The 21,939-nt window shown below is 41.1% G+C and overlaps 1 protein-coding gene across 3 annotated transcripts in view; it reads left to right on the top strand.

Annotated features, from left to right (window-relative positions):
- Window positions 1-21,939, top strand: part of LOC130162674 (corticotropin-releasing factor receptor 1-like) — an 83,116-nt gene that overhangs the window by 48,920 nt on the left and 12,257 nt on the right. For all 3 annotated transcript variants that reach the window (XM_056366452.1, XM_056366451.1, XM_056366450.1), the window contains exons 5-9: window positions 2,515-2,600; window positions 10,761-10,867; window positions 15,773-15,893; window positions 17,399-17,552; window positions 20,388-20,448. In XM_056366452.1, the coding sequence (XP_056222427.1) occupies window positions 2,515-2,600; window positions 10,761-10,867; window positions 15,773-15,893; window positions 17,399-17,552; window positions 20,388-20,448 (529 nt within the window). The remainder of the gene's footprint in view (window positions 1-2,514; window positions 2,601-10,760; window positions 10,868-15,772; window positions 15,894-17,398; window positions 17,553-20,387; window positions 20,449-21,939) is intronic.

Genomic DNA, 21,939 nt, shown 5'->3' with positions numbered 1-21,939 from the left:
CTGCAGACGCTGCTCAGGGCACAAAGCCCAACTTGTATTTTTCAGGTAATGTTCATGTTTACAGTTAATATTCGCACTTGAGATACGACTACACCAGTATCCTTCATAAAGTATCAGAGAAAGAAAACAAGATGATTTTAGGGTCTGTACATTAATAATACAGACGTTACATGACATTTCTTTGTCTTTTTCTTTTCATTATTTACTTCATCCTGAGCTTTTAGTTTCCTCTTACAAAGAAAACCACTGCAGCTTTAACCATGTCACTGACCACTCACCTGCAGTGGAAAGTAAATAAGTATCTTAATGTATCCAATTGCTATATTTAAACAGTATTTTGAGCTACTTCGAGTATTTCCATTCAATACTTCCTTATACTTCCCCACTACATTTATTTAGCAGCTATAGTTTCTAATCAGATGAAGACGTCACATAAAGAAAATGTGTTGTACAGTTGTTCCCGACCTTTTTGTCCTGTGACCTTCGATGACCTTGTCATGTTTCAGTTCCCCCTCTGAGCTTTTCACATGGTTTCGTTTTAATAACTGATTAAAACATGTAATATTTAAAAAGAATAAAGCCAAGATTCAGTCAAAAGTCCAAAATATTGACGCAGGTTTGCGTATAGGTCGTGGTCTGCCCTGAAGGGTCTATTTCTTTGGACCATTTTGACTCTTTATGTTTGTACTTTTGTTGATTTCTTGTTTTACTTTGAAATCCCCTTGTCTGTGTCATGGTTGGTTTACTTCCTCTCTTTGTCCTTTGACTCCTGTTGCGTCTGTTTAATTTCTCCCATGATTCCTTGTGTCTCTGTTAGTTACCCGTTTTATGTCCCTGAGTTCTTGCCTTAGTGTTTGGTCCTTGGTTTTAAACAAACGTTCCAGCTCTGCTCAGTTGTCTGCATTTGGGTCCATAAATTCTAAACTGTGACAATATAAAGACTTTGTTTATCTTCTGTCCTCTTCCATTAATCATCTCATGACCCCCTCGGATTTATCTGGTGACCCTTTGGAGGGGCCCGACCCCTAGGTTGGGAACCACTGGTCTTAACTTCTCAACTGTATATAAAATAGCTGCTTTTATCCTGACACTTGAAGCACATTTTTCTGATTTTCATGCAGCACTTTCACTTGTGATGTGTTATTTTTACATTGTTGGTCACCACTTCTGCTCAGCAAACTCCACTTTCTCCACCGACGTCTCAAATTGGGCCGACTGTCACTGGAGAAAGGCATCTAACGACCCGTGGAGACAACCCGCCTGGAGAACAGGGTCAGATCTGTCCATGTAACTCGGTGAAAAATGTTTTGGTGCGAGCGGGACGAGCGATTAAGTGGCTGACACGTCTGTACGTGCTCCCACTGCTGATCGTCCAACTCCTCCACACCGCTGACAGAAAGCCTGACCTGAAGATGGAGTAATCTCCCAAACCTGTCCTGACTTTTTTTCTTTTTATGTTATATGAGTTCTGGTTCCTGCTGCATGAAGTACTCCAGCCTGTTAATATTATTATACAACAGGCACCAGAACTAAATTAATTTTTACAGTGCTTATCATGAAATGAACCCAAGCTCAATCTTTAGCTTTGAATGTTTCATCCACAGGCTGTAAAAATCCTGCAGCCTCACCTGTTCCCCCCTGCAGACGGCAGCTGATGTAAAAATGTCCAAAAAAAGTCTGACATCTCTCCTTTCAACTTTAAATTGCCTCATTTGCAGTATTTCATTTCCCTAGTGGCCTATTTGATGGATTTCATTCTTTCATCTTCAGAAATAATAAATGTGAAATGACAAATGTGAAATTTGTTACAGATTATTCCATTTCTGTGCCGTGAACGAGTTCTCTGATGCAGCCGGGGCCGGCATGGAAAAATTTAATTTTACTCATCATTTATGTGGCAGCCTTCATGCCCACCCCCACTATTTGGGTTGCATTATGCAGAAATGATATTTTTTAAATAGAAAATAAACATCCTCATGCTGTTTCGCTCCAGCCTGAGTCTTCTTTTATTAAATTAAAGGCGGAGATGGTGATGAAATTTAAAAAAATACACCTTTTGATAGTGTCACAGCTTGGTGTAAAATTGTCAGTGATGTGAAGAAGTGGCTGACCTCCCCGTGCTTTTTCCAAACAGCCTGACGCCAGGATAACATGAGGGTTTTTTTTCAAGTGTAAAATGTTGGGTTGAATGCAGGTCATTCGTGAATAAATCGGGGGCTCTAAATGTAAAGAATAATAACAATGCTTAGGCAGAGGGTGGCAGACTGTCCTGACAGCAAACGTGTGAAAAATCACAGCTTGTACGTCTTCCTCTAATGATATCTCTCCCTATTAGTCTCAAAAGCAGAAAAAGGTCACAGTGCCAGGACGAGCAAAACAGGAATTCACGTCCTGCATATTTAAAAAAAGGAAAAAAAAATACTTCACAACACCTGAGAGATGAAGAAAATACAAGAAACCTCAAATTTGTTAATAACGGCCCTCCTCTTCCTCTCTTGCTCCTCTCTTGTGCAGATAATGTTTATAGGAAGTGTCTCACAAACGGGACGTGGGCGCTGAAGGGGAACTACTCCATGTGTAAGGCCATACTTCACGAGGAGGTAAGTGTGTGCGTGAGTGAGTGAGTGAGTGTGTTTGATTCATGAGGCTGTTCAAGGAGGTCTTCAGTGCATGAAACAGCTCCACACGTTAATCAAAAAAACCAACAACAAAAGGCGAGGTTTATAGTAAATATGGATTCAGGGTTTTGGGTTCTTGGATCCTGCAGCGTCAACGGGACGCCAAAAATACCATGAATGTACCAGAGAAGGCCCCAGAGCATCACCTGAAGCTATCGCCTTCAAAAAGCAACAGTGAATGGTTTTGACTTTGCATTCGGGAGAGTTGTTGTCAAGGCTTGGCTGCTTCTTCGACGTAGGTGGAAGCTTGAAATCTCACTGATCAACCTGCAGCTATTTCCCTTTCTCTGGTTTTGTGAATCCCTCAAAAGGAAAACAGCAGCTGCAACCAAAACAGTGATTTTTTTTTTTTTTTAACAGCATTGTCCTGCAGCGACATGAGCAAGGAAGAGAAAAGAAACGCTGTCGGTCTGGCGACGCGCCGCTGTTATGGTCCTGCTGTGCTCCAGATTTTATTCATTCACATGTTGCTGCCTTTTTTTATTTTTTTTTCCCAGCCTCCACCTGGTTGTTGCATTGTGATGTGCAGATGTGATGGTGATGAGCACTGGCTTTAATTAGGATAGAGCGGCGGACAAAGCTTTCAGAGGGAACACACTGACCCAGATCAGGCTGCAGTCGACTTTTGAAGTATATATGTAAAACATAAAATTACACAGTGTGTTTGTGTTTGTGTTCCCTGGTCCCGACCATCTGCTGAAACTGAATATTAAACAGCTGAGTTTCCATAAACACTGTAACCCTGTGCAGGTTCAATAAGCTCTGTCCATATGTTTTCATTGCCAACTGGATCCTTGTCGTCAACAAATCCCATGAAAAGTCACAAATTTATTGTCTAATTATTATTTTTTTAAAAGGCTCAGTAATTTCCTGAAACAGCTGGACACTGTAGTTTTTTTTGAAAACAGGAGTAAACAGTGCATTAGTTGGGGACTATTTTCAGCAGTGGATTAATACACATTTGCTGCTCTAGTGACTGTTTACAGCAACAGGATTGTGACTGAGTTTCACTTCATTCATTCATTCAGTCTGACATTGTATTGACTTTATTTCTGTTTGTGTCAGGAACACTTTACTTTACTTCCCAGCATATAAACATTTAATAAATGCTTTATAACACACTATAATGTAGCTGTAAGCAGATATAAGGACATTCATAAGTGTTTATTAATGATCAGTAATTAAAACTTCTTCTGTGAGGATATAATTAATTACAGCTGTGTTTGATAGTATTGTCTTAATGTTCTGTTTATACAGCAGCCTCCTCTTAAGGGTGTCAACAAGAGGAGTTATAGTTGTTGACAAATCTATTCATAAACACTTATATCTATTACAATATTAAAATGTATTATAGTGTATGCTTATAAATGCTAAATTAGTCGACTTAAAGTGTCGCCAAATCCCCTCTAACACTCATTATCTGACACGTATCTGTTTATTTAAATCTGTACACCAAACTACAGAAATGTCAAAATGACTATTTGTGGTTTTCATGGACTTTCCCTCTTTTTCCAGTCTTTGTGCTAAGCTAAGCTAACCGCCTCCTGGCTCTAGCTGCAAACTAAATGCACAGACATAAGAGTTGTGACAATCTTCTCATCTACATGTAACCCTCAGCAAGAGAGAAGCAGCATCGCTTTCCTTTTTCTCTTTTTATCTCTGTAGTCGACCCTGTCTGCCAGAGATGACTGTTGCATACAACTCATTTACAACAGCCTATTAGATTTGAGGGAAACGTAACACAGACCAGAGGTTTTCTATTAACATGATGAGGAAATGTTAATAATACATATATAATAATATGGTGATGGCAGATGTCCGGCCTTGTGTATCTTTTGTTTATCAGTTCATCTCGTTTTTTCACCATCCATGAAGTGTAGCTGTTCTTTTTGTAGTTTTGTACAGTTATGGTCACACTCTCTCTCCACCTCCTACCATGTTTTAGATATTGCAATAATATCATCATGAATTCTGTGTCATAAAAATCTCATATCATGACAGCCCGATACTGAACATACTGAACATATCAGTAAAATGTTCAATAACAATATATTTCATTAGTTTTCTGCCAAAATATCCAATGTTACAAGACAATATCTGCTTCTAAATGTAGCACTTTATTAAATAAAAAAACAATCATAAACATAATCTGATCCACAGGAAGTACAGAGGGAGAAGCATGTCAGTGAACACAACATCTGAGTCACTGAAGAGTCTCAGGTGTAGGCGGAGATCCAGGTGTGGATGGAGACTGTAGGTGAACAATATGAGGGACTGAGTCAAAGTAAACTGCAGTGCATCACGGTGATCAAGGAACACGTTGCCCAGGGCAACAGTGAGGCTCATTGATGTGGTTTTAATTGTTTTAGGAAACAATGGAGCTCTATGGCTCAGAGGAGGAAGATGTATCAGGCTGTGGATGGTTTGTTTTCGTGGGATTTGTTTACAATAAGAAAAATATTAAATATCACCTTATCCTTAAAGGATTTCTTTGCATGCCTCCTCATCCGTCCCGTTACCAGCTGCTGTACAGTTGTAGTCATTTGTACCTTATAGATCTGTGAGCACGAGCAAAGTGCTGCGGACTGAAGCCCCCTTCATTTAGTGTTTTCTCTGAGACTCTGTGAGTCTGATGTCCGATCGATCCCTGCCGAAGATGGATATAGAGTGTCTGACCTTTTAGAAACGTGTGTTTGATTTTTTTTCCCTCTTTTGTAAGCGAAATAAATCACCAGGTGGCAGCGGGCGGCTGTGATTGACACCAGGGGAAAAAGGAGGGGGAGTTGAAGTAGCTTCTCTTTAAAGTTCAGCCTGTATTGAACCAGATTCTCTGCTGGTCCCAGTGGGAGAAGAAGCTGAATGGATCAAACGCTTATTGGAAAGTTTGTTTGAAAAAAAAAAAAAAAAAAATCTTCTTTTCTGTTTGGGACTCGCTGGGGGTTATTTTCTCAAATATATGATAAATGTCTGTGTTGTTTCTTATGGAAGGAGAATGAGAGGAGAGTGAGTCAGGTTTGGTTTTTACTCTGGTGGCCCACGCATTTTGTGAGACCCGAGGCTAGTGGTGGGTGGGTCTTATATTATCCTCTTGTCGTCCCCCCCTCCTCCTTTCAGGCTCGACTCGCAGGCTCTGCTTTCCATTTTAAAACCTCCTGTGTGCTTGATTTATGTCCTGATGTGTTGGCCACTCCTGCACGAGTCAGTGTCTATTACAGGGACTGATTCACACTTTTTTCCCCCTTTTTTCAGCTCTATATTAATTCTCACATGCTGTATGTACATTGAAATCATGAAAGGAATCATTTGTCTTGTCGTACTACCCTTGAGATGGTCCCTTTATAGCGTGACTCTGCTGTAAAAGATGGGGGACAAAATCCACAGTCCTTGTTTGGTGAAAAAATGCTGCAGCAGTGATACGACCTGCTAGTTGCATTAGGTTTTTTTTATTTTTCAAGCAATAAACCTAAAGTATGCAACTGCCCGGACGAAAATACCCACATGGGTTGTTTACCTCAGACTGCTGAGGACCCAGACTTTACAAAATATTTCTTTCTTTTATTCAGTGTGTTTGAAAGTGGGGCTGAAAATAACGATTGTTTTAATAAGCGATTAAAGCTGCTGTAGGCTGTCATTTTTTTTGGCGCCAATGGGCAAAAATTCCATAATCGTCTTTCAACATATTGTAATTCAAGTGGTCTGAGAGCAAACCAGACGTCTGCAGCTCCTCCTGGTTCTGTTTCCAGACTTAAGAAAATCTAGACCATGACGGGAGACTTCGGCCAATCACAGGTGTTTTTCAGAGAGAGAGAGAGAAGAGCGTTCCTATTGGCTGTTCTACAAATGGAGATGCGTGTGCACGTCGATTCAAATGAACATGTGTCGATTTCGTCGAAGTGTTTCAGAGATGTGTTGTAGTGGTTGGTCGTGCAGGTAGATCTAACTATGAAAGACATATGAGGAATTTGCCCTGGTGTTTCGCTTCATAACAAACATAGTAAGAGTAAAAAATATAAAGACAGATAGAAAAGCAAGTGCTGCAGGTCAGACAGCTTAAATATAAATAGTAAAAAAAAATTAAAAAACACCTGGCTAAAGCTAATGCAGTTATAATACAACAGTCTTTCATGATGGTTACAATGTAAGAAAAGTGGATTCAGCTGTGTGATCACTGAATGATTTAGGGCCAAACCACATTTCTGGGCTCACATTGCTAAAAGATCAATTTTATCAGCGCAGAGAACAAACAACAAGAATAAATCTGGCATTGATTTTAATTGCAATCACTATCTGAACTGCAGTCAGCTGTTATCTGATTTCTGTGACGCACCATGTTAACAACCAACAGCAGAATTTTGTTTCCATTTCAGACACTTCCCTGTTGTTTCATTTCTATCTACATATCTATACGTTGTGAATACATTAGATTGTTGTTCATTTCCCAAGATTTCACAAAAAATAGATAATTCTGTGTTTTGCAGAATAACAAACCACTGAACAAACTGTGAGGATTTGAAAATAATCAATAATGTATAATATGGCAGATGTAGGATGATCTATATCTCTGATTGGCTACTCCTCCTCTGGTCACACATGCTCTTTACTGTGACTTTTACACTTGTCGTATCACTCACACTTTGGTGCTTTAGTCACGTCTCACATTTGCTTCCTTCACGTCTGATAAACACGGGCCCAGATCTGCTGCTCCATTATGAACCATCTCGTCCTCTCAGATCTTCTGGGGCAGGTCTCCTCACTGTCCCCAGAGACCGAGCTCAACCAGGGAGAAGCAGTGTTCGGTTTCCATGCTCCACATATCTGGAACAAACTCCCAGAAAACTGAAGGTCTTATACAACTTCACTTCTTTTAAATCAGGGCTCAAGACTTTTCTGTTTTACTGCAGTGAACTGTAACTGCACCATGATTTTTATTCCAGTCTGTTTTATTCTATTTTAGCTTAATGTGTCGGGACTTTGAATTGAAAGGCGCTTTAGAAACAAACTTGCCTTGCTTTTGTATAATGTAACACAGTTCAGCAACAAACTGCAGCCTCCAAATGTTTCTCTCTGAAACAGTTTGAACACAAACTGAACATTATAACCTTCATGAAGGAGGATTTATTGCAGGACTGTTGTATTAGTTTTAGCCAGGTGTTCCTAATAAACTGCTAACTGAGTGGATATCACATCAGAAACGAGCAGTTGTGGCGCAGTCAGTTTCATCCTCCACTGGTTCACATCTTCAGTTTGATGGTGAAGTCCGAGTCTGATCTGCTGCAGTGCTACCAGCCACGGCCACAGACGACGTCCCCTTCAGTGTGTGCAGTCACAAGAGGACAAGATGTGTATCACATGTGCACTGAAGGGAAGAGTGTTTACACCTTTTCTGAACGGCCACAAGGTGAAAAACCTGCTGTCATAACCTCCTCCACCTCGTCAACCTCTCCAAGAACGGAGGGTGTTTTTGTGCTTTGTAACAGAAGAAATCATATATAAATGGTCATGTGTAGAAAATAAAAACACAGCTTGAGACAGTAGTTCAAACCCTGAACACCTGGCCAATTTCACAGTGGGTTCTTGGAAAGTTATAAAAAAATGTCCTGACACATATCCTTCCTACTTTTACGTCAGGAAGTTGTGGGATGAAGAGATTTAACAGGTGGTTTTACCATCCAAAAAGCATGTTTGCAGCAAGCTAAAGGTTCATTTTATGTCTTTATGGAACATATGCTGTGTGAGTATTGTGATAAAATCAAGTGGCAACCTCCAGGGCTGAAAAATAAAGTATAGTTATTAGTTAGTTAATAATAGTTCCTCTAATGACCAGTAGAGTCTGGCTCCAAAAGTGAGTCAATCCCCATACACCCCCATGTTAAAATGTCCAACTTTACAGCAGAAATAAACAAACATTTTTGGATTATCTGGGAGTTAAGGGCGGAGTCAGGCACTGCCAAGATGGCGACAGCGGTTCAGCCCGCTCTTCAGAAACCTATGGGTGACGTCACCGAGGCTACGTCCATCTTTATTTACAGTCTATGGTTAAAATAGACCTGAAAAAATCCAAACCTATTCTTATTTATTGTACTGTTGGTCATTTGTTTACCTAAAAACAACCTACCATAATGGCCCCTGCAGGACGACTGCTTTCTAAAATGTGTTTTACAGTAAGGCAACACTTTTACACTGGTGCTGTTGGGAACCTGAGATCCCATTCATTCAAATAGAAGAGAGTCCACATCACTGAAGCCGTTTCTCTGACAGTGAATGTGTTTCAGATGTTTGTTTTGAGCTCAACATCTGTGACAGCTTTTATTCATGGCTGTTTTTCTCTCTGGATAATTTCTGCCAGAAAGACGTCAGAAGACATTGTGAAAACGTTTTCATTTATTTCCTCTGTGGCGGAAAAACCTGTTACACAGGCTTTCAGAAACTCCACACTCGTAGGCCTGATTACCTCTGACAGACTCGCTATAAACACTGAGAACACTTGTTAGCTTAGTTATGTTAAGGCTACAAACAACCCACAATGCAACATAAAAATATAGTTAGACTTGTAATCTAGTTAAAAGTTGTTATCTTATTCTTAAATATGAGAAAACGCAGACTTTTTTTTTAACCTAATTTCCAGGGTCGATATAGTTTGATGACATTTTCCTGACAAGCCACCTCTTGTGGCCATGAGAGTATTTCTGTCCAATCTTAGAAGCAAAAAACACAAAACCATGACCACCATCTTTCTCTAACCCCTACCAAGTAGTTTTAGTTGTTTAAAATAATACAAATATCTCTATCTTTTTGGAAAGCCATGACTTATATAAAGTATGAGAGCTTGTTTTCAGAAACCTCTATCCCTGTATCTATTATAGAATTGATGTGGATTCATTACTCAGACAGAGAAAAGAGTTGGTGTTGTTGGTATCCAGATACCAGACCATCTGTCCACTACAGACTACACTACAGAAAGAGTTAAAGTTTGAGCTGCTGCATCAAAATATAATGAATGGGACAGATGACGTGTTTCAGGGTGGGCGGGGCGGGGATTAAACGTGCCCACATTTAATCTTGGCGTAGACACCAGTAGGTTACATAAATCCACTTAGAGCCCAGATTACTGTTGGTAGTGTGGGGGAAATCCGATCACAATGGATATCTGAGTCACAGACAGTGGTCTTAGAGGAAGATGTTCTGTGTTCTCTGTAAAACCAGAACGCCTCGTGTAGATGCTGCATGTGTGAGTGTGTGGATGTCTCCCAGTATTCATGTTTCAAAAACCAGAGGAGGGGCCAGAGGAATGGCATGGGGTGGCACAGCCCCCCCTGGGATCTGATTGGCCCTGGTTGGTGCCCCCCTGCTGGAGTCGGAAGGTGATGATTACTGGCTGAGAACATTATTGTTGGACAGTCAATCAAACGACCTCAAACACATGACAAATGACCAAACAGACACTGGACTACCACAGAGGACCGATAACAACTATGACAGGATGCAAAATGACCACAAATAGATGCAAAACAACTACAAAGATACACAAAATAACTTTAAAAAGATGCAAATTGACTACAAAGAGATGCAAAATGACTATAAAAAGATCCAAAAACGACTATAAAAAGATGCAAAACAACTATAATGGGACAACAATTGACCACAAAGAGATGAAAAATGACCAAAGGAGGTGGAGAACTGCCACCAAAAGATGCAAAGTAAATACAAAGAGATGTAGAACAATGCGGCCTTGTGGTTTCTGGACCGTCATGCTCATGTGTCGACTGAATGCGACGCCTGACAGCATGTTGACAGACAGACGGACAGACCACCTACTGTGATAGTTCCTGCCACAGTAAGTCCAGGACCGCATTTTGCCATGATGGCACACACAAAACGAGGGACCAGGTCTTCCAATGTGGCTCTGAACACTGCTGTTTGAACATTGTTCCTGTTCAGAACCACAGCAGGAGTCAGCTCTAAAAAAAACTGAAAAATGAAAGAGGATTTCAGTCTTTTAAGTCTCTTCTCTTGTCCAGAAAATACTGTTTCTGTAAACACCCACAAAACTCATTATGTCTTTCTTTTTTTTTTTCCCTGCAGAAAAAAGGCAAGATGCACTACCAGATAGCTGTGATCATAAACTTCCTGGGTCACTGCATCTCCATGGTGGCTCTGCTCATAGCCTTCTTCTTATTCTTGTGTTTGAGGTAAGTGTTGGTCCCACTGCCGCCAGTCCACTGATAATCCCGAAGACATCCTTGATGTGACAGAAACGTCAGTATTCTCATGATCCCTCGTTCAAAGCGCCTCTCGTTCTTATTCAAAAACCGTTTGGTCATGGGATGAAACCTTCCCTATCTCAATTCCGCAGATGTAAAAGGGTTTAGACGCCCGCAAAAACTAGGGCACGTTTCCCCCACAAATGGGAATAATAGACCCATCTCGTAAAGCGGCGGAAACCTAAACAGTCTTGTGGAGGCCTGCTGGGATGACTGGTGGAGCTGGAATGGGTTTCTCTGACAAACCGGAGTGAACCGCGCGTTAACGAGAGAAAGGTCTTAGCACCCTCAACAGCCGGGGCCGTTATCGATCCCAGAGACACCCCCGGGGAGTGAGAAAAGCGTGAAAGGCTACAGAGAGACATAATAAATAGAAGCTGTACAGGACAGCGTTTATGCACAACCCATGTTTGTGGGCCACAAGCGGCTCGGACAGGGAGGCAGGCAGGGAGGACAAGTGTCGGCCAGCAGCTAAAAATGGCATCAGGGTAGTGAAGGAGTTTGGCATTTATTACTCAGCTTCTCCTCTTTGTAATGAGATTGAGAACCATTTAAGGGAAGGCTGCTGCTGCTGCTGCAGCTGCCGGTGTGATGGAGAGAAAGGCTGACACTCCTGTTCAGCGTCGTGGAACTGGAAAGGAAGAAGAGACAAAGGGATCACAGAGGAGAGGAGGGAGAGCGGGACTTTGAAAAGTTCAGTCACAGAAGAGCATCTTTATCTCCGAAGATCTGGCATATTCCTGACTGAAATCCCACTGTAGCTTCCACTATCAGGGTTTTCTATCCTCCACACAGAAGCACAGGTGTCCTCTGGGTAATTTAACAATATCACAGGTTCATGTTGTGGAAATCAGCTTTGAATATTTTACTTTGTGTTTGGTGAAATTGATTTATATGGAAATGAACAACATTTATATATTTATATTTCATTCACACATCAGTGTGCATGGTACCATGCAAGGCTCTCGTCCAATCATTAATTGCTCAAGGACTCTGTGACACATGGGCAGGAGGAGTCAGGGATCAAACGACCAGCCCTGAACTTAGAGAGTCAGTTGTTTTGTACAAAATCAAGAAGCTAAAACTGAATGAAACAATTGGAACCAGTAAAGTGATGCATCGTTTTCTTTTGTCAGCTGTTTTTTCTGACACACAACCTGGTTCATTTCCTGGTGCACACCTTCAATTGCTTTGTTTTTTACGGTTGCGATGCACATTGTAGAAAACTGTTTTAATGTAACAGTGAGTGACACCTGAGGGGGAACAATAATCCCCAGCGGTAAACAACTCTGTGCTCTCACCTGGTTGTCGCTCACACTGCATCAGGACATTGGCAGTAAAAACTTTCTCCTGTAGGGGGCGCCCTTTAAATTTCCTGAACTCCACTGGGCTGCACCGCTAGGTCCAACCCTGTCTCCTAGAAATTACGTTTGTATACGCTAAACCGCAACAGCAAAGAGGAAAATTATGTTTCTATAAATGTAATGAGGAAGTGTCCGTAAATACGCTAATACTGAACGCAGCAGTAACAGACAACAAACTTCTTCCTGCTAAAATGTCCAATCTTGCAGAACAACGTCCACGTGCAGTCGTGGAGGAATTCTTCACTCTTTAGGTCTCAACTCTCAGGCTTACAAGAAATATAAGTAGGGTGGCTGTGACAACACTAACACAGTCACGCTATCCCATTCCCCAATGGCAGTTACCACAACATCCAAGGTCGTAATGATGTCATGGACCGAGACTCCAGTCCAGTGAGGATCCAGGTACAGGATCAAGGACAGACTGTTCCCTTGAGATACAAATATATATATATATATATATATTATACAAAGGTGACTCGGGTGAATGTAAAGACTTGTTTAGGATCCAATGAGACCAACCAGAATCTTCACACATGGTGAAAGGAGTTTAAATGCTGCTCATCTCTCTTCTCCTGGATGCATCGACCGCCTCTGCTTAATCCATCTGGGTCTCCCAAAACGTCTTATTTCAGTGCACAAGATTTCCATCACTGTAGTGACTCCAGCCTCACTAAACTGGTGTATGGTTCTGTTCAGACCCTCACAGCTCTCGGCTCAGGTTTAGAAAAAGAACCCGATCTGGTTAATACAGAAAAAGTTCATGTGACTTTAAGATGCAACGTCTTTATTTACATTCAACCAAAACCAGCATCTTCTCTAACCTTACAGCTAAAGCTGAAGAGCTTTTCTAAACCTCAGCCTGGACTCTGGGTGTGAACCTGGTCTCTGGTGCGACAGTTCTGCACTTTCCATCCACCTCAAGCTCCTGGTCACTCCGCTGCTGCGTGACCAATGCCAAACCTGTTCATCCAGTCAGCAATTACATTTTCTACAAAACATATTTTCTGTTGTATTTTAGTTCTATAGAAACATAATTTCTTGGAGACAGGGTTGCTAGGGTCCATTCACACACAAATAGCAGACAGTGGACATACTGTATGGGAAACAGTAACACTGAATATGCATGGAAACAAATGGAGCCTTATCTGAAAGCTCGAGTTATCTCCTCTCTTTGCAGCTCCATCTGCTGTCGGGGTAAAACCCTGAGAGGAATTTGATCAAACTGGTGATTTAGCAAACACGAGGGGAAGTAAAGTAATTTTCCAGCTGTAGACGAGTGTTCACCTTCACCCGCCCCTCCTTCACCCGTGCTGCTCGGTCAGGAAGAGGAAGAAATTAATAAATGAGGTCGCAGCCGTGCTCTCTGGGAAATGCAAACATGGGATTTTTGCCAACGGATATCCAAACACACACCTCTGACCTGTGATACCATCCACCTGCTACCTGCACACACGATGTGATGGGAGGGGCACGGTGCCTCTGAGTGAGACAAATATTCCACAGGGAGACAAGAAAGTGGATTCTCATGCCTTTATGCCTCTATTGTTTCAGGTTGTCCGTCCGTCCGTCCCATTCTTGTGGACATGATGTCTCAGAAGCGCCTTGACATAGCCTTGGCACAAACATTCACTTGGACTCAAGGATGAACTGATTAGATTTTGGTTGTCAAAGGTCAAAGGTCAAGGTCACAGTGAACTCACAAAACATGGTTTTGGCCTTGTGAATTCAATATCTCCGTAACGCCTTGAAGGAACTTCTGCAAATTTGGTAAAAACATTCACCTGGGGTGGAAGACAAACTGATTAGATTTTGGAGGCTAAAGGTCAAAGGTCAAGGTCAGTGTGACCTCACAAAACACTTTTTAGCCATTACTCTAGACTTCACACAGCAGTTGAATGAAAAATGTCACACAAAGGATTAATATTCTATATGACTCCGTATAAACAGGGATGTAATGAAACTAGTCCGAGTGGCAGAGGGATACAACCACAGCAGATAATTCTAGTTATATATTATTTCTCAAAAATGCTTTTTTTCCTCTGACATATATGAAATAAAAAGCAACATAGCATTGAAAAAAGGTTGATTTTTAATGTCTGTTTGCTGCTTTTCACTTCAAAATGAAGTAAATTTATACTTTGATGCATATATCAAATATAAAATGAAAGACAGGAACATTATATAACATAAATAGACAAAATAATATACGAAATAACTATATATAACTGTAAAATAAAGCAGATTAAGGTATGTTACTATTTACTTATTACTCCCTTAACAATAACCAGCACAGTGAATGCAGCAGGGAACTTCACTGTGGTTTCCACAAAGACCTGTCTGCAGCAGCGCTCAGATTTCCTCTTAATTACCACACATCAGGACACACAGTGCTGGACCCACCGGCAGGATGCCAAGGGAAGTGAGGTCACGCAGCGTAATGAATGCAACTGTTTGCAAAAAAAAAAGAAAGAAAAGCCTCGTCTCCTCTCTGCTTCTGGCTCTGCAGCCTCTGTGACACTAATGAAAGCTCCACTAACATTGTGACAGAGTGTGGAGGAAATTAGCAGCTTGTTTGTGGGACAACAGGATTTATAAACCATACGTTTGTATGTTTTTGTCGCCTTGAGGCAGCTTCTTTTTTTTTCACATCTGTGTAATATTATAATTATTCCAAACTCTTTTTTTTTAGCAGCGTTTCTATGCAGCTGTTGTTGTGTTAATGAGGCTGCTATTTTCTGCTTGATAAAAATGTAAAAGAGACACAATAATATAAGAAAATTTTCGCTCATGCACGTTTGCTCAGTCAGCACAAAGCCAGTGCTACTGACTCCCATTAAAAAATTGATGCACGACTAAAAAATAAATCACGGCACTGATAACGCCGTCAGCTGGTGACAACAAACGAGGCTGTCACCGCGGCGGCCAAGGTTCACCATGTCCGTTCAGTCGTGTGCTTCTATTTCTGAGCGCTCGCTTCGAGGCAGTTGGGATTTTAATTGTATCCTGAGGTCGATTTATTTACAGCATTAAAAAAAAAAAGGACATGACACAAACAAGAGAGCAAACTGTGGGAATGAAATGTTACTTCATATTATATTAGGAGGTGAGGACAGTGGGGAGTGATGGGAAATGTAACTTTGAGGCTGCAGCTCTTCATTATTCACCTTCATCGTCTTTATTTTCAGTTTTTCCCACATTACTGTAAGGTTGAGCTCGTAGTGCAGAAACGGTGAGTTTAATGTCTTTGTTTAAAATACAGCAGAACACTCAAACGCAGCAGGAGCAGATACATAATTCACTTCTTCCCAGCAGTTTGCTCATGGGTTTGCTTTTACATCATCTTTTCTTTTCTTTTTTTTCATCTTTCCTCTCAGTGTGAAATCATCTTCTTTCCCCAGAGAACAGCAGGAGAGATATTGAAAAGGATTAACCCCCCTCTCCTCTGTTCTTCTTCTTCTTCTTCTCACAGGAGCATCCGCTGCCTGAGAAACATCATCCACTGGAACCTCATCACCGCCTTCATCCTGAGGAACGCCACCTGGTTCATCGTCCAGTTGACCATGAGCCCCGAGGTGCACGAGAGCAACGTGGTGGGTGTCACGTTTATGCGCTTTATCTTCAGCAAAGATGAAGATGATGATGTTCTGTATCTCTCCTCCTGTCAAGTCAAGTGTAGAGCGCCCCGGTCACAGCGGTCGAGCAGGAACATGGGAGCAGTACATGGCTTGCAAGAAAAACTACAACTTACGATTATTTCCATTACGAAATAATCTTCTGATCACTTTCTGAATTAATCATTTAGTTTTTCTTAAATATAAAAATCAAAAAAATGCGGGAAAATATTCACCACAGTTTCCTAGAGTCGAAGTTTGTCGTCTTCAAATGTCTGATTCATCAACATATCAAAATATGACGTTTCCAACAACATAAAACTTAGCAAAGCAGCAAATCCTCACAGTGAAGAAGGTGTTTGATCAACTAATCGATTCATTGATCGGTGGTTTCAGCTCCAATCTCCAATCTTATCCATCTTGAAAATATCAGGTATCAAGTCAAGCAGGTAGTTATCACTCTTTAATGAAATCATTTTTTATTTTTTATTTTTTATGTGACTCACCATCTGCTGTCTTCTCAACCAGGAAACAGATTTCTAAGGTTTTGTTTCATAAAGCTGAAAAACTACCTCGGTGTCGTAAGTGTTTCTTCTTTGGCGGTGGAAAATGTAATGAGCAACATATTTCAGAGAAAGTTTTGAGAGTCAGGTGCTGGATTCATCAGCGACAGACGGGTGTCAGATTAAAGCAGGGAAGTGTAAGAGTGTATTTCAGTGAGATGTTGGTTTGACATGAGCAACAAGAACAGTTTCAGATTCTCTGGAAGGATGTTCCCTTGCATGTCCTTATATCTCTTAACTCATTTATTGAGGTTTTTCCAGCGGTGGAAGAAGAATTCAGATCCTTTACTGAGGTGAAAGTATCAATACAACAACATAAATCCTGCATTTAATTCCCGCTCTTATATGACCGTATTACAGGGTTTATATTGATGCGTTAAAGTTTAAGTATCATTGTTGTCGTGTCTGGTAAATTTTTGGGAAATTTTCTCTCCTCTTCGTATTTTTAAAAATAATTGAAACAATTTAGGAGAATAAAAGGCATTTTTTTTGTCATTGCATTTCCAGTACAACAAAAACTTAACTTTTCTGCCTGAAATAAATAGATAAAGAGAAGCAGTAACAGTGTGCAGTGAAAAGGCATAAAAACAATAAATAAACATATAAAAAGGAGAAACATGACAAGGAACCTCAAGTTAACACTAATTAAGGGGTTGGAAACAACTGCCTTTATCTTGAACAATGTATTTCATAACCTCATCATTTCTTTTGTTTAGTTTTTAATGTAAAATCTTTATTCGTATATTGATGAGTATTTAGTACAGCTGCCAGATAAATGTAGAGGAGCAGAAGAAGCCTGTGTAGCCGATAAACATACCCAGATAATGTAACACAAAGCACTTGTAGCATGGTTTGAAAAAATGATGTTTAAAAAATGACAAGTGTTATTGATGAAAAACTGAACAGAGGTTTATTTTGTAGGTGTGGTGTCGCCTCGTCACCGCCTCCTTCAATTATTTCCACTCCACCAACTTCTTCTGGATGTTTGGCGAGGGCTGCTATCTCCACACCGCCATCGTCCTCACCTACTCCACCGACAAGCTGCGCAAGTGGATGTTCATCTGCATCGGCTGGTGTACGTACACTCACTGTTTCTCCTGCGCAGTTCACTTCTCCACAGCTGGATAAGAACTTGAACAGAAATCATTGGATGTTTCGAATATGCTAAGTTAGACGAGATGATCGAGACCGCTCTCGTGTCTGTGTCCTAGAGGAGGCAGTTAGCTTAGCTTAGCATGAAGACCAGAAGAAAGAGGGAAGCAGCTTCCCTGCCTCTGTCCAAAGTTAAGAAATACACCTACTAACATCTCTAAAGTTCATTAATGAATACGTTGTTTAATCCACACACAAACATGTGGTTGGGAGCTATGTGTCAGGCAAGCTCGATGAACTCATTAGTGAGACTTTTTTCCCTGGACTGCTGGACCACTTATCTTCTGGAAAAGAGCAGCAGGACCAAAGTCCATTTATAAATTGGCAATTGACATTTACAACGGCAGATACTATTATGGTATAATCATGTAGTAACTTGAGTTAACTGAGTGTGACCTGCTGTTGATAGACAGGCTACATGTTGATGGTAAGAGCAGTTCTGTTTGAATAAAGACTCTTGCATCAATGTGTCCTGTTTAAATCTAATGTTAACCTGGCTGTATGTTTATTTTCAGTAATAATACAGTTATAAATGCCATTAATAAGCACTTTCTAATATGTCATCAGGTTTTCAGTTATAAATGTTCGTATCACATGAATAAAGAGCAGTTATTAATATTAATAAATCATGGATTCTGCTCTCCGTCATGTCTGCAGCTGTCAATGTTAATAAATGGTCCAGATCCCTGCAGCCCTCTCAAGGCTGGATTACCACGTGGATAAAGTGGATAACTGCCCAGGAGCCCCACACCACTAGGGGCCCCAGAAGCCTGTTCTGGTGGTTAGGGTCCTGTGGATTTAATTGTATGATTGTGGTTTAGTGATTCAGCTCTTGACGAGGGGGTGCTATTAATCTCGGATGGTTTGTTGACAATGTGGTGTAGTGTTTTCCGTGTGTGCCTGTCTGAGCTGCGGACCAGGCTGTTATAGATGAGGTGTGTTTTGCTGCTCTCTCTCTCTCTCTCTCTCTCTCTCTCTCTCTCTCTGGAGGAGAGTTTGTTTCACTTTGAATTTTTGGAGCTGTCTGAGGAGAAACGGTCTCTGCTGGCCTTTTTGTTGGTGATGTGGTCAGTGTTGATGTTCTGGGTCTGGGTGCCAAGGAATTTAAATAAGTCAGAGATGGTTACGGGTTCCTCCTGCGATGTCTGTGGGGGGATTTGAGGGAGCCTGAGATGAGTAATGCGTTCTGGTGTTTTAGAAGTGTTGAGCAGGAGGTTGTTGTCATAGCACCCGGTGACAGCTCAGGCTACCTGTGCTAATTATGGTTGTGTCACCTGCATAGCTAGGGTGAAAGGACACATCCCCCAACCCCCAACCCCCCACACCCCACACACACACACACACACACACACACACACACACACACACACACACACACAGATGGTTAGGATACATACCACATGGGCTTAAATGCCCTGAGCAGCCAGTCCCTGGTTGGACTCTGGGCCAGTGGGACCATTTCCTGCATCATTCCCCTTCCCTCTCCTGCATTTCCTGCTCGGTAACCAAACAGGTACTTACCATCATAAGGGTGGTGTAGGATTTCAGGTAGCAGAGGATGATGCATTCAAACCCAAAAATATTGAGTTTATTGTCATGGAGAAATTGAAAAAACTAGCAAATATTCACATTTGAGAAGCTGGTAGCAGTTTCTTTTTGGTATTTTTCCTAAAAAATGATTTAAACAATTAGAGGTTAATCTGACCATGAGCCCTTTTCCAGAACATCAGTAGTCAAACAGTCCATTGGACACATCTCGCTAATGAAGTAAAGACCTAGAAAGCTGATCAAAGTGTTGCGCTGATTGAGGATTAGCCACAATGGTTTATTAACCTATAGCAAAGCCATTAATTACAGCTTATAAATGGTTTATAAACTGTACCTCAGCAGGAAGTGGTGCCCCCTGTTTCTTATCAAACTCGTTTCATCTGAACAGAACAAACTGAAGGTCAGATACAATTTTAGCCGACAATGGGAGCGTAGGACTTGATGTAGATTCCAGGATTCCGCGTGGCAGCTGGGAAACGTATTGGTGTGGAGTTCACTAACACCCGGTTTCACACTGTCAAACTGAACTATGTGCTGTTGAGATTAGGTGTATTGTGCCAGCTGGATTACATTTCCCTCGGGGCAGTGTGAAGCCTCTGTGTGAAGACGAGATGGCAGCACACTTCAGGATGGCTGTGAAAAAATAAATACAATCACATTTTATTTTCTTCGACTCTGCGGATCTGAGAGATGAAATATCATTAAGGCAGTGAGGAGGCGCAGAAAAAAGTCTTGAAAACAACAAGGAAAATTACATTTTTCACATAATCTCTGGCTGCGAGTAGATTTCCTGAAGTTTAACAAGGCGCTGATGACGGTGCGTCACTAATGAAGTGGAAAGTTTCCAGAGACCTGCATGTGTGTGTGTGTGTGTTGGCGGGACTGGCGAGATCCTCACGCTCCCATTGGTGTCACTTGGATGTGAGTAAGTCACTAAATCAGAAAATCGCTTTGCATTATCATCAAGCAGAGTCCGGCTTTTCATTCATTCACAAAGAAATACTCAGACGGTGACAAGTCCTTGCTTACGCCTGTGGATCACAGCACATGAGCAACAATTGTTCCTGACAGAGCTTGGCAGGCTGCTGGTGCTACGCCAGACAACGATTTCATATTGCAGCGTGAAATCCCTGGAGTGATATTTTGTGATTTGAATAGCAGAGAAAGATGAAAGAAGAATCTGTCACTTTGTGTTTTTATTTTTTCACAGGTATTCCATTCCCTATAATTGTGGCATGGGCCATTGGGAAGCTCTACTACGACAATGAGAAGTAAGACTCTTCTTAGATATAGGTTTCTTCACCCCGGTAATTAAAGCACAAGGGCAAAGTCAAACTGCATTGCATTAAGGAGATGAATGTCTAATAATAACCTGCTGTAATTACATTTGCATTGTACCACATCCTTGAATACACATTACCTCTGCGACAGTTTCCACTCTTGACTTGATTGATATAAGTGGTCTCTCGCTCTCTCTTTCTCTCTCGTGCCTGTTGGGTGAAAATTGATTCGGCGTCTTAAAAAATGTGCACTGGAAAAAAAAAATCTCCCTTTTTATCAAATTAATTTGTTTGTAATTTAAGTCATTAATGGATGCGGCTGGTGGTGTCTCTCTAATTGTCAGAAAACCCAATAGAAAAAACAATAAAAACCAACAGTGAATTGATCCAACCAACAAGGATTGTTTGTCCAAAGGCTGATGTATATTATCCCTCTGTACATCAGAGCTCCACTGTTTCCAAAAACTATTAAAACACATCAATCAGCCAAACTATAGCACTGGTGACATGTTCTCTCATTACAATGAACACACACTGTAGTTTATTTTGACGCAGTCTAATACACACTGCTGTAAGGCCCCAAGAAAAGCAGCTAAAAATATAGCAAGCCAAACAAATGTAAGCTAACTTAAAAGAGTATTAACAGATTTTCTTTTTACCACAGTGGGTCAATTCAGCAAGCTGCAATGACCCAGTAGCAACATTCAAGGACCGGGTTACGCTTGAAAAGAACTAGTTCAAGTGTTTTTACTTGATCTAAGGCAGGTGGAAGAGCTGAGTGTCATAGAGACAGTGATATTGGAAAAATTTTAGATTGTTTTAGAAAAATTCATAGAGTTGCACTCAGTTATTTATAGAAAAAAATGACAGAAATAGTTGTGGAATAAATGAAAAAAAAAACACTGACTCCTTTTTTCGCCTCATGTGTGGGTTTTCCAAAGCTCTGCGACCATCTGACAAGCATTTCTGCTTAGCTGTACTGGTGCCTTAAGCCCAGGGTTCCCTCTCTTTTAGCTCTGTGTTTGGTCTCCACCAGCTCCTGGGGAAATATCTGCCTCTTTAGCTGCTAAATGCTCCACTATGTTCACCAGCTGCTCTCTGACTGTCTTCTGTTTGCTGCTGAAAAGGAAGTGGGCAGGGATTTTTTAGAGCTGAATCAAAACAATTATCTGAAAGACTCTGTAGAGTTGAGGGGGAACTGCATAATGATACAAGCCTCATCTTTCACTTTACATGTCACAATTTTAGTCCTTATGAACATACATATGTTCATGAATGCAGCTTTAAAGGTCCCATACAGTATAAAGGTAGATGTCCATGTGTTGTTTGATTATAGATCAGGTCTAAGTTCTATATTAATACTGTGAAAGTATCAAAGCGCTCAGTCCACAGAGAAATGATCACAGCCTGTTTTTCAGAAACTGAGCCTTAAAACCAGCCGTCAGGACTTCTGGAACTTTGTGATGTCACAACAAAGCAGTC

The sequence above is a fragment of the Seriola aureovittata genome, chromosome 21 (assembly GCF_021018895.1).
Source record: "Seriola aureovittata isolate HTS-2021-v1 ecotype China chromosome 21, ASM2101889v1, whole genome shotgun sequence".
NCBI classification, from domain to species: Eukaryota; Metazoa; Chordata; class Actinopteri; order Carangiformes; family Carangidae; genus Seriola; species Seriola aureovittata.
Note: the sequence above shows the minus strand (reverse complement) of the source record. Positions and strands in the feature narration are given on the sequence as shown.